Raw genomic sequence first — 13274 nt, 5'->3', positions numbered from 1 at the left:
ATGATCATTCTGCCTGGTTAGAATCTTACTTCTTCTCAAGCTTAAATAAGCCTTCACAACTTTCCTAAATGAGCCCACTGCTGTGAATAAAGATAGATTTTAGGCCTTGAACTAAAGGAACCTTCACATTATAATTTTCTCTAAATTGTGTTAGACTTCCTTGGAGCAACTTCAGATTATGATGTAAATCCAGAAAGGGTGTTCATTCAACCTACTCACTCCCCAATCATTCAACATTTGCTAAAGGCCTTCTCTCTGACCCTGTCATTCCTGCTTCCCTCTAGAGGGGCAGTAAGGGACCTTTTTGGATGCCTCCAACATGGTGCACTGAGATGTTCAAAGGGGTTGTTTGGCACCTTCTTATGGATTCCTCTCTTGGGATTCGTCTTGTTTAGGCTTTCTCTTCTCCCCTAAGGGTCCATATAGTAAGAGGGGCCCTAAAGCCCAATCAAACCTGGAAGGAAGGTCTTCCTCTCTCCTTAGAAAGCCAATGGATTAATTATACTGGAATTAAAATGTAAATTTTGGAAGGAAGGTGGGAGGGAAGGAAGGAAGGAAGGAAGGAAGGAAGGAAGGGAAGGGGGGAAGGGAGGGAAGGAGAGAAAGAGGGAGGAAGAGAGGGAGGAAGGGAGGGAGGAAGAGAGGGAAGGAGGAAGAGAGGGAGGGAGGAAGAGAGGGAGGAGAGGTAGGGAGGAAGGGAAGGAGGGGGGAGGGAGGGAGGGAGGAAGGGAGGGAGGGATGAATGGAGGGAGAGAGGGAGGGAGGGAGGGAGGGAGGGACGGAGGGAGGGAGGGAGGGAGACCAGTATGCATAGCCCACTGAAGCTACTCTGAGCCTTTGAAAGATACTCTCAACCTCAGTAAGTGCTTCCTCTTCCCTTTCCAATTCTCTGGCAAGCTCTGTGGGACAAAGATGGAACTAGAAAGTCATTGTAGAACTAGCGGAAAGGGGCCGTAGAAGCCACTGGGCCTGCTTCTAGCTGGCTCAGACCAGAGATGCCCAAACTAGGCACGGCCTGATCCAGTTCACAAGAGCACTGAGATTTGCGGCCAAAACTTCAGCTGGTACTCAAGTATTCCTCCTTCTGCACGGATACGTCCTTTGTCTTGTACAGACCTCCCTTGGGGGTCATAGTGGGGAGCTGGAGTCATGAAGGTAACGGTCCCAGAATTCAGGGATACGGGGACCCAGATAGATCTTCTGTCCTCCTTACCTCTCAAAAATATGACCAATTCCATGCACTGGGCTAGCTGTTGAGGATTTACCCATCGGTAACAGGTTGGCTTAGAAACTCAAAGAGTCTCTAAAAGCGGAGCAGGTTCGCTGGGTTCAACCGTGGATGGTTCAAAAAACCATCCATCCCTGCTGAGAAGTGTCAGGAGAGAAAAGTTCATCAAAAGGCCTCACCCACGCAGAGAGCTTGCTCCAGGAGGTGCCCTATTTAACTGTGCCCTCTGCTCTTCTCAGATATTTTGGGGACAGCGATGATGATGCGGCCTCACAGTACAAAGCCTGCCCAGCCCTGCCTGGCTTCGCTCTGGCCCCCCTCCTCCACCCTTGCAAATCTCTCTTCCTCCATCGCTTTCGAAATGAAAAGCCAACAAGATCTGCTTCCAGCCGTCATTACTGCACATTTCTTATAAACCTGACACAGTGGAATTATTTATCTGCCCACGTGTGGGCAATGAGTATGACTCATTCTGTAAATCCCTCCATGGTAAAAATATTCTAACAGAGTGAAACTTGTCAAGGAGACACCATCTGTTTTCCAAGCCACTCTTTTTTTTAGGTGGTTCCTCAAGTAAGTTTCGTTGTAATAGTAGCAAATGCTTATGTGGAGATGAGGAAACCAGGCAGAGAGGGGTTGAGAAACTTGTCACTGTTATTATTATTATCATTATTGTTATTATTATTACTGTGATTACATAACAGCCCAGGTGCCTCCATGCTCCTTGTTACACTGCTCCACCCCTCTCTGTGGCATTTGTGAACACAGGTCTCCCCGCCCCCACGTGTCAGCCACCAGCACGCCCTTACACCTCTGCCTTCAGCCTGCATACCCACGTCCTACCACCACACAGCCTTTTCCTTTATTCCCTAGCCACCAGATGTCGCTTTGACTCCAGTGGAAAGCCCTTCTTGAAGCAAAGCAGCTGTAGCTTCTGCCAAAATCTCGCCAAGTTTGAACCCCATACGATTTAACAAGTATTTATTTAAAAAGCTTAACTTGATACTGGGTACTGTGAAGCCCTTTTAAAAAGCATAAGTGACCTTTCTTACTATCAAGTACCTAAGGAGAGTAGACGCCAAAAAGCCAAACTGCTACGTGAGTCACTGCCAAAGATGGTTGAGGGGACATCGACAAAATGATCGCCGCGGTCTACACTAGAGTGTAAGGCTCATCAGGAGCGGGCGCTTGATGGAAACTTACAGGATGGATAAGGTGGATTCGGGTCTGTGGGGGCAGGAATGGTAGGGCATTTCAGAAAACAGTGTGAACAAAATGACAAAGGAACAATATTAGCAAGTCATGTTCAAGACACACACCTGAGGAGGAAGTCCCAAGTCACTGGGTTGGGATTCAGACTGCTGCCTCTCTCCTCTGATAACCCAGCCAGTCAACACTCCCCCTCCTTGAAACACCCTTTCCTGATCTAGTCAGGCAAGTCTGGCCTATGACCCTTGAATCAGCCATGCTTTCTTGTTATACCTCATGTCCCAGGATTATAGTCTGCAAGCCTACGAAAAGGTGGTGACGTTGACCACGCGGGGGAAACCAAAAGATAGGATGGTTTCAGGGGAAGGCGAAGGAAGCTCCTCAGTGAAGCTTGAGATGACAACGGAATTTTCTTTTCATTTTGTAAAAAGATTTTATTTATTTATTTGAGAGAGAGACACAAGCAGGGGGAGCTGCAGAGGGACAGGGAGAAGGAGGCTTCCCGCTGAGCAGGGAGCCCAACGTGGGGCTCGATCCCAGGACCCCGGCATCATGACCTGAGCCAAGGGCAGACGTTCAACCAACTGAGCCACCCAGGCGCCCTGACAATGGAATTTCCAAATGGGGGATCCAGTGTACACTTTTCAACCAATGTTGGGTATCTGCTGCTGTATGTCAGGCACTGTGCTGGGCACAGTAAAAACAGCAAAACAAGACAGTTTATCGTCTAGCAGGAATAATAGACATCAGACATGCTACCACTATATGCAAAATCAGAATGTAGCCCATTTAGGATCAGAAGATTTAAACATCTAGATGTGATAACCGTGGATACCAATCGTCATTGACGCCAATCAACAAGCACTATGCTGGAGGATGATGTGAAGAAACAAAAGATGACTAAGATAGCATCCCTGAAGGAGCTTCCAATCCGGCGGAAGACACAAGGCGGCTTACATGTGTAGTCAGCAGACACTACGGCATGCTTACCAAGTTTACCAGAGTTCTTAGTTACCAGGAACAGAAACCAACTCTATGGGCACCTGGGGGGCTCAGGCGTTAAGCGTCTGCCTTCGGCTCAGGTCACGATCCCAGGGTCCTGGGATCGAGCCCCGCATCAGGCTCCCTGCTCGGCAGGAAGCCTGCTTCTCCCTCTCACACTCCCCTTGCTTGTGTTCCCTCTCTTGCAGTCTCTCTCTGCCAAATAAATAAATGAAATCTTAAAAAAAAAAAAAAAAAAAGAAGCCAACTCTAGCTAAGGGAAGCACCAAAGGAAACTGGTGAGCTCAGGGAATTGCCAGGAGAGCCAGAGAACCACAGGGAGGTCTCGTACTAGAGACAGTGCTCCCAAATCACACTGGTGCCCCTGCCCTAACCTTCACTGGGCACAGGACACTGCCATTGGTGCCACTGCAATGGAGCCCTAAGTTTCGGTCCTCTGACCCTCTGCCAGAGTCTGACCTCCCCTCCATCACCTCGTTCCTTCCCAGACCAAAGTCCAGGCAGATGCGCAGACTGGCCGAGTCCAGCAGACGTGCCAAGGCTGAGGTCCCAAAGAAGGCTGAAAAAGTGAATGTCAGGAAACTCCATATGCTTCACTGGGAGCTTGTTCTATCTTCCCCTGGACTCATGAGGTGGGATTCCTAAGCCCTAGGAAGTGGGGTTAGAGCCTGGGAGGTGAAAGAGAATGGCAAGCATCTACCACAGAAGGTATTCTAACTGTCCAGACTGTTAGGAACAGTAAGTAAGGTTCCAACTGCTCAGTTAAAAAAACAAAAGAAAGAGGGCTACAAATGACATCATCGGGGAACTATGGACTACTTAAAGAATGTGCAAAAAATGGGTGCGGAGGCACCTGGGTGGCTCAGTTGGTTAAGTGTCCGACTCTTGATTTCAGCTCCAGTCATGATCTCAGGGTCGTGGGGTCGAGCCCCATGTCGGGCTCTGCACTCAGCACAGAGTCTGCTTGTCCCTCTCCCTCTGCTCCTCCCCCTGCTTGCTCTCCCTCTCTCTCAAATAAATAAATAATATCTTTTTTAAAAAATGGGTGCAGAGTTGGGGCGCCTGGGTGGCTCAGTCATTAAGCGTCTGCCTTTGGCTCAGGGCGTGGTCCTGGCGTTCTGGGATAGAGCCCCACATCAGGCTCCTCCGCTGGGAGCCTGCTTCTTCCTCTCCCACTCCCCCTGCTTGTGTTCCCTCTCTCACTGGCTGTCTCTCTTTGTCAAATAAATAAATAAAATCTTAAAAAAATAAAATTAAATTTAAAAATAAAACAAAAAAATGGGTGCAGAGGACATCACAAGAGGGAGAAACACAGAGCATAAACTCACAGAGACAGAAGACTTGAGGCCACTCCTCCAACCACTGCAGGAGCCACTGCCTATAACCAGAAGAGGAAAGGCTTAGAGAGGTGTCAGCCCGGTTTGTAGGGTGACAATACAAATGCCATCTGCACCTATGAAGGTGAATCTCCCCTCTGACCCTCCAGACTTACCGTTGACTCTTCCTCCTTCTCCTTTACTTAGATGAGTTATCAACGTCATTTGATGGGTCCATTACAGGCATCTCTCCAATTTGTCCCTCTCCATTTCATCTTTGTGCCTGGATTCCAAAAGATAATCTTCCAGCCTTCCATTTATCCTTTCAAATTGTCTCCCCCACCCCGTTTTACTATAAGATTAACTTTCTTGAAACAATTCTCACCAAGTTATCCACCAGCTCAGGCAACCATAATGACTCCCAACTGCCCACTGCATCAAATCGGAACTTCCCTGCAGACAGAAGCCAAATTGGATCCACTGACTGAGAGATTCACTACATTCATCTTTTGCTAACAGTGACGAGATCCAGTCCACCGTCTTCAAGTTAGTTTGAACCACCTTGAAGTCTACAACTCGACATGAGCAAAACCCATATTTCTAACAATTCCCTCACGAATCTTCTCTTTTCTGCAGCGAGGCATACCACGTTGAGACAAGGAATTCTAGAAAGTATCAGCTTTCCAAGGAGTGTAGGAGTTCACATCTCTAGAGCTTCCAAATTTCCACGCGCTGTTGCTCAGCTGTTTTACCCCTCATTACTTCCTTATCTACAACCTTCCTCCCCACCCCCAGGACCACATTTCTTTTCATTCGTTTTGCCTTCTGCCCTGCCTACACATCTCCTTTCCTTCTTTTCATTTCGTAATGATTTACCCTTCCTAACTCCAACAGCTGGCTTTATTGATCTTATTCTTGACATTAAAAAAAAAAAAAAAAAAGATAGTTCAGCCAACGTCTACGTCATTGGCAAGCTGAAGGTATACACAGAGGACAAAGGGGATTGACAAAGAGGAAAAAGAAAAAGTAGAAGAAAGAAGTTGAGAAAGGGAGAAAGTGAGCAGCGATATCACCAACGAGTATTGACCGTGTGCCGGATACTTTCTGTACAGCCTCAAAACAACCCTGCAAGGCTGTTACGGCCATCCTCAGTTTTTCAATAAGGAGACTGAGGGCTAAATGACTCACCTGAGGCCACACATCTAGTAAGGGTCAGAGACCGGACCGTATCCCAGGTGAATTAGGCCCCTTGTCTTGCAAGGATAGCATATTACTTCCATATCCAAGAGTAAGAAAAAAAGAACATAAAATGGAGACGGGTGAGGCCTTACCAACAATTGCTCCGAGCGTTATTCAAAAATAATAACATCACTTTCAACATGACAAACTGGAAGGTTTTCTCTTATCCCGACACGCCAATTGCTTCACATCGCGAGAAAACACGGAGGCAGGGGCACGCATGCTCACACGCGCACGCCGGCCACCGAAAAGCCCGTATTTTAATTCACAGCCTCATCTTTACACTTGTGTCCACGTTACACCTGTCCCTTTTTAGTTTTGACCAGTGCTCTTTGTTTCTTCTTGTTTCGCCGTCTCGTTCATGCTCCTCACCCTTTTCCTCACATCACTTTCAGATCAGCCCCTCCTTTTCTTTTTTCTTTCCCATCTCCCTCATTACCTACACATTTCCCCTACTTCAGGCGAGAGCCGCATCTAACAGGTTCTCAGTACATATCTATTTTGGGCTCCATACTTACTCTTGTTACCCCCCCACCCCGCCACCACGCTTTGTCTAGTCTTCCTCAAGTCCCCAAGTCAGAGCTTGTTCCCCACATCCAGTTCCCACCCTGAGCCCTCTCCATCGCCCCCGCCCGTCCATCAGTCCTCACAAACTCCAGTAGTCGTCCCCTCCACCTCTCACCCCTTTTCCCGCCTTTTCCCCCCAAGGTTCCGAAGCGCGAGGACCTCATTGTCCTCCTCCCCCCATCCTCCAACCGGCCCACCAGACGGCCTTGTTACCATGACGACAGAGCTACTCAAAGCTGAAATCAAGGACCTGGTTGCCATGGCTTTCGCTTCTCCGCCTCCAGCCCCGCCCGCGCGCCCCGCAGCGCTGGCGCCTGCGCGGTACGCCACTCCGAGGGCCGCCGAGCCGGGGCGGGACGGGGCGGCGCTTCAAGCGAGAGGGAGGGAAGGAGGAGATAGGATAAGAAAGGGAGTGGAGCTGGCGCGTACGGTGGCCGAAGAGGGACGCGCCGAGCCGGAGGCTGCAGGATGGTAGGCTGTGCGGAGAGGGAGGGGAGGGGGAACCGAGGGGCGTGGGCTGCACCTGCGGGGGTCCTCGGGGGCCGCCCTCTGTGCGGGCCGCCCTCTCTTCCTCCCGTCCTCAGAGGCCCCATTTACTCGGGCGGGTGGGCCAGCCGGCCTCGGAAAGAAGAGCAGCTGGAAATGGCTTTGGGGAGAAAGGGCGGGGAGGGGGCGCATTTGTGGGGCGAGAGGGGGCTGGCTAGGGGGCGGCGGGACCGTCCCGAGCCGGGGGGAGCGCGCGGGTGGCGGTCCAAGGGGTCCCGACCACTGCCGCAGGGAAGTCGCCCGAGGAAGAGGGGCGCGGGGGCCTGCCGGCGAAGGCAGGCGGCGGGGTTGGCGGGTCACCAAGACCCTCTGTTCTCGTGCAGCCCAGAGGAACAGCGGCCTCCGGGGAGATTGGTGTGTGGGAGGGGAGAGTTTCCGGGTCCGAGGAGTGGACGTCCTGCCTCGGTGTATCGCCCTGCTCGCCTACAGGCTGGGGTGAGGTGGGAAAGCCAAGTGGGCTCGAGGTCTTGCTCTCCGGGACCCAGGCTTCGAATCCCCGGCTCCCGTGCTCTTAGCTCTCCACCCCCCCCCATCCCATTCTCTTTCCGGAGCCCAGGCCTTCCGTCTTCCTGCGGGCATCCCGCTCCCCCACCCCCCAATCTCAGAGGCGCAGGGCTCCCTTGCGCCTCTCTGTTGCCCTCCCGCCACGCTAGCAGTGTGTCCCTTCCCCACCACCAAACCCCCTTGATTTCTGATTTAGCCTACTAAATAAATACTGTTTCAAACACCCACGGATTCCAGCCCTTGGTAATGCCCAGGGAGAGGCGAACTGCAGGGAGAAGAAGCTAACTCCAGGGTGTAGACTGGACCCCCTGGAACTGGGAAACTAGGGGTGCACGGGGTAGTGAGGGCTCTGCACTCCTCCCCACTCTACTGGGCGTGCACTTCGTTCCACAAAGCTCCAGGAACCACCCAGGATGTCCTAACCAAGGAACTGAAAGGGAAATTGGTCACCTGGTATCTGGAGAGGAGTGGGTGCATAGCAGGAGGCACCCTAAAAGAAAAAAAAAAAAAAAGAGTACTGTCAGTGGCCAGAGGCCTAGATGGCTGAGAAGAGGGTGGAATTTACCCCGGGCATACGACTGGCACTGGAGGGCAGTGCACTGGGGACATCGGCAAGAGTGTGTGGCTGTGATGGGGTGGAGAATTGAGGTAGCTTCTGGAGAGACAAAATACCCCATTTTAGCATGGTGGTGAATAGAAGGACCACAGAAGAAAGCAGACATCTCTTTGGTTTCAGCTATGAGCTGCTTGTCACTGTACTAGGCATTTTACTGACCTTTGGAAGACAGAGGTAGGAAACAGGAGGTGAAGGAACAATCATAGTGACAGTGTGTTACAGCTCTTACCGTGTGGCAGGCACAACTGCATATATCAACTCACTTAATCTCTCCAAATAGGTAAGTACTTTTATTACATCCATCTTACCAGGATACTGAGGCCTTGAGACATAAAATAATTGCCTGAGGCAAATTTCTGAACTACCGGAGCCAGAACCCAAATGACAGACTCCAAAGCTCTGTCATGCCCCAGAGGAAAGGCACCTGCTGGTGGGAATACCCAGAGGTGACAGCAAGGGCTGAGTTTTGAAGCCAGTGGGAGCTATGAATAGAGACGAGTGAGACGCATTTCTGGGACATGCGCATTTGTGGCTGTGTTTGTGGAGTAAAAGAATGCCAAGAACCAAATCTCTGACCCTCAGCTCTGCCCCCTGCCCCTAGATGCGGTTCATGCTGCTGTTCAGCCGACAGGGAAAGCTGCGGCTGCAGAAATGGTACCTGGCCACATCAGACAAGGAGCGAAAGAAAATGGTCCGGGAGCTCATGCAGGTGGTTCTGGCTCGCAAGCCCAAGATGTGCAGCTTCCTGGAGTGGAGGGATCTCAAAGTCGTCTATAAGAGGTGACTCGCCACCTGCTTTCATGGGTGTCTGGGTCCTGCTGGGGCTCTGGCAGTGGGTTCAAATATCTGAGCAATAAGGTCCAGGAGAACTGGAAGCTAAGGACATTTGGAGGGCAGTGATGAACTCCAGCTTCCTTTGCTTTCCAAACTTACCTGGAAGAAATTCTGGTTCCCTAGTCATTTCGCTCATGCCTGACACCTACTTCACGCACATACCTCTGTCGCCAGGGCCTTCTCCTGTCCGTCACACGTGTCCCTTGCAGCCTCATTCAACAGTTAGAGATCCTGCACCACCTTTCCCCAAACACACACGCGCACACGCGAGCACACACACACCCTGTCGAGTTCCTTCTTGAGCACGTGAATTAGTTGGCTCAGGTTTTTGCTGAGTCAAACTGAACAGGTCAGAGGGCAAGAGGGAAAGAGCTTGCTTGTTTGTCTCTGTCTTCTGAGAGCCACCGAGAGGCAGAGTGAGTTGTTACTATTTGCATACCCCGGGGCCACCCCGCCTGTGTCCAGTAGGGACACAGACCCTGCGCTGGGAATGAGGAGAAGTGGGAGGTTTGGGTGCACAAAGCCTGGGTTCTGAAGCAGGCCCAGCAGCCCCTCCAGAGAACCCGCGTGTGCCCTTGCCCCCAGATACGCCAGCCTCTACTTCTGCTGTGCCATCGAGGGCCAAGACAATGAGCTCATCACGCTGGAGCTGATCCACCGGTATGTGGAGCTCCTGGACAAGTACTTCGGCAGTGTAAGTCTCCCTACCCACCCTGTCCCTACCCAGCAGTCCCCTCTTTCTACCAAACCCTGGGACCCTTCCAGTCTCTGCCTGGAAGATTTGGGAGAGGTGAAGTTGGAGGGGGGAGAACAGTAATTAATTCCCGTCTTTAAGCCTTAAGCCTATTAGCCATCTCCCTTAATCAGCCCAGGGGAGGGGTTATGCACCAGAATCTGCCACTCAGTCAGTCCATCTAGAGCTCAGCTCCGACATCTCACAGAAGGACGGGGACCATGCTCAGATTTTATCAATGGCTCCTGACCTTGACTTTGCATTGGAATTTTCTGGAGAGTTGGGGTTTCGTTTTGTTTTTTCTTTTTTTAATGAGTGATGCCTGGGTTGCACGCCCAGCCCATCTGGATTAACTGATCGGGGGTATAGCCCGGGCATGGACAGTCAGCTCAGATCTTAGACGGGGAAGAGTAATAATTCCATCATATGTATTCTAAATTAACAGCTTACAAAGTGCTTTCAGCCTCTCGTGTCTGCTCCTTATTTTATCCTGTGCGTAGGTGTTGTTATCTCAATTTTCAGATGAGAAAACAGACTCAGAGAAATGAAATGTCATGTCCATCTAGCTTCGTAGTGGCAGAGCCGTGCTTGGCACCCAAGTCTTTCCACCCGTGATCCAGAATCTCATCCTTCCCGGCCCCATGGTGCCCAGGGAGGGAGACTAGCCTGGCCTCTGGTGGGAACAATGGCACAGATTTTGGGGGGAGGGCAGCAAGAACCACAATCAAGGGTAGATTAGGGCAACTCATATTTCATGTTCACAGAGAAAGAGGCTAGAGAAGGAGAAGGAAAAGTCAAACCGAGTACTAGGGCCTCAGGGTTCGGGGGTTCATAGGCCTGGGGCAGGAGCCCAAGATGGGAGCAGTGGTCACAAAGAAGACTGTGGAGCCATGAAAAGAAAAGAGGTGGGCAGCTGGGGTGCCGGGGGTCGGGGGGAATGCACCTTGACACTCAAGTCTGCCTTCTTCCCGTCCTCCCAGGTGTGTGAGCTGGACATTATCTTCAACTTTGAGAAGGCCTACTTCATCTTGGATGAGTTTCTGATGGGGGGTGATGTCCAGGATACCTCCAAGAAGAGTGTGCTGAAGGCCATCGAGCAGGCAGACCTGCTGCAGGAGGTACGGGCCCGGGACAGTGAGGAGGAGGAAGAGTACCGTGACAGAGGGGGCCCTTCCTTCCCTGGACAGCTTGCCTGCCAGCCACAGCTGCCCCCTTCCGGCCGCCAAGGGGACCCCCCTGCCTGTGGCGTCTGGCCCCCACGGCGCCTGCCCGGTTGGCCAGCTTGCCCTCAAGCACTGACTGACTGCTCAGGGTGGGAGGCCGGGGTAGCAGGCAGCCCGCCCGTGCCCGTTCTCCCTCCTTCTCCCAAGACCCAAGATGTCTCGCCCAGCCAGATCTCCTTGGTCCCATACTTCTCTTGGCATTTAGGGTTGCTCAGGGAATTGGAGAGGGGCACACCATAGGTAATTCTTTCTTCCCTGGTGTCTCCCCCACCTTTTTTCTTTCAACATGCACACTCAAAAGCCTCTGCTCCTCAGAAGCAAAGGGCTGTGGGGACTTGGGGGTTGGGGTAGAGGGTGCCTAGCTGTTGGTTCTCCTGCTATCCAACACCCCCGCCCTCACCCCATTACTGCCTGCCCCCTCTCTGCTGTGCCACTGCTGAGACTTGGTGCAGGGAGATGAGTCACCAGAATCTGCAATGACAAGCAAGCTGGCCTGAGCTGGCTCTGAGGAGGGGGAGAGATGGGGGCTTATCTCTGCAGTAGGAGAAAGGGCAGAATTGAACTTGCCACCTCACTGGTCCAACTTCCCCTTCACACACACACACACACACACACACACACACATGCCCTGGCACACACACCCACCCCTGTTACTAGTGCTCTGCTCAGACCCTAATGACTCATTTCTCTGCAGTCTGGTTCACCTTCCCTCAGGGACCTGATGCCAACTTATTACTCCCTGCCCCCACTTTGAATAAAAGGACCCAACCATCTGGCACCCCCAGCCTCCAGAAAGCGGGTTTCCCACCCCTTAGTCCCAGCTTCACACCCTTCCCCCTCCAAGACTGAGCCCCCGCTCCCCAAGCTTCTGGTTTTGGGTTCTCTGGGTGGTGGCAGACTCAACCTGGACCCCCTCCTTTCCACAGTTGGCTCTGGAGGGGGGGGGTGGTCCCTGGAGACTGGGGACTGGAGACTGTTCCAGCTTTGAGCTCACACTGGCTTTTCTCTCTCCCCTCCCCATGTCTCTCTGTGTTCCCCCCACTCGTGATTGTCTTTGTCTTGCCCACCCTACTGTCCCTCATTCCCTGTCTGCCTCTCCTGGTGTCTCTGCGTCACCCTCTGTCTGTCTCTGCCTCAGGAGGATGAGTCGCCTCGCAGTGTGCTGGAGGAGATGGGTCTGGCATAGCCCCCCCGCCCTGCCCCCGGCCTGGGCCTCGTGGAGACATGGGGAGCTGGTGGAAAGGCAGGGCATGAGTGCCCCTTTTCTTGGTGGGACCCAGCTGCCCCTCCTCTGCTGCCTCACCTTCTTCTGGAGTGAGCTGTGGGCTCAGGACCCTCAAACATTCCTTCCCTCACCTCTATCTCCGTTTCCCCTTTCCCCAGCGAAGGTTTTAGGAGCTAGGAGGTAGGAAAATGTGACCAAAATGGGGGTGCTATTTGGCTTTCATTCCCTGCCTTTGAAGAACTAACGTTACCCCAAACCTGCTCCCCTCCCTTATAACTGTAAATATATAAATATGTCAGGTTAAAGGGAAAAGGTTTTCAGGGCTCTTCTCTTCTCCCTTGCCCCATAACCTACCTCCACCCTGCCCCAGTAGCCAGCCAGGGCAGCTTCTCTGCCTGGGGTAGGGGTGGGGGGATTTCTGGGTATTAAGAGGGAAGGCCTTTCCCCTCATCTACCCCTCCTCCTTGGCTGCAGTGGGGACTCTGTCCAATGCCAGGGGAAGGAACAGCATGGTTAATTTTTTTCTAACCTTGCCACTTTGAGGGAAGTGAGGGCTGGGGGAAGGGTAGGCTTTATGGGAGACTGTCCCTCCTTCACTCCATGTTCTGGGTGAGGCAGGAGCTAAGGGTGGGGGGGGTGTGGGAAGTGTCTGACTTTATTTCCTTTCCTCTGAAATAAAAGGAAAAGCATTTCTGGACTTTGCCTGCTTAGGCTCTGTGAAGGAAGGAAAGACTCCTGGGATCAGTCAGGAGGGCATGAGAACTAGGATTGCCAGAGTTAGAGGGAAAAAACAAACAAACAAATGGAGGCCATCCAGTTCAGTTTGAAAGATTATGAATATTTTTAGGATGACCATGTCCTATGCAAATACATCCATTGTTTATCCAAAGTGAAAATTTGAGTGTCCTGTACGTTACCTGGCACCCCGATTCCAAACGGACTTGTGAGCTCAATACCTCTCCTAACATGGTACCTCCAGCTCCCGAGCCGCCTTTGGCCAGGGAGGAGGAACTCCATGGACACGGTTTCACC

At 52.0% G+C, this 13274-nt stretch overlaps 1 protein-coding gene across 1 annotated transcript; it reads left to right on the top strand.

Moving 5' to 3' along the window:
- Positions 1 to 6934: 6934 nt before the first annotated feature.
- On the top strand, positions 6935 to 12939 carry AP1S1 (adaptor related protein complex 1 subunit sigma 1). The gene is made up of 5 exons (XM_026516085.4): positions 6935 to 7032; positions 8829 to 9007; positions 9647 to 9755; positions 10775 to 10912; positions 12156 to 12939. Exons 1-5 carry the CDS (start codon positions 7030 to 7032, stop codon positions 12201 to 12203), a joined length of 477 nt encoding a protein of 158 aa, XP_026371870.1. The 5' UTR covers positions 6935 to 7029; the 3' UTR covers positions 12204 to 12939.
- Positions 12940 to 13274: the final 335 nt, after the last annotated feature.

The sequence above is a fragment of the Ursus arctos genome, unplaced genomic scaffold (assembly GCF_023065955.2).
Source record: "Ursus arctos isolate Adak ecotype North America unplaced genomic scaffold, UrsArc2.0 scaffold_2, whole genome shotgun sequence".
Lineage (NCBI taxonomy): Eukaryota > Metazoa > Chordata > Mammalia > Carnivora > Ursidae > Ursus > Ursus arctos.
This window is presented reverse-complemented; position numbering and strand designations above follow the sequence as displayed.

Coding starts and splice junctions, on each gene's coding strand:
- AP1S1 (XM_026516085.4), top strand. Junction 9,756..10,774: donor TGGACAAGTACTTCGGCAGT/GTAAGTCTCCCT, acceptor CCGTCCTCCCAG/GTGTGTGAGCTGGACATTAT. Junction 10,913..12,155: donor AGGCAGACCTGCTGCAGGAG/GTACGGGCCCGG, acceptor TCTCTGCCTCAG/GAGGATGAGTCGCCTCGCAG.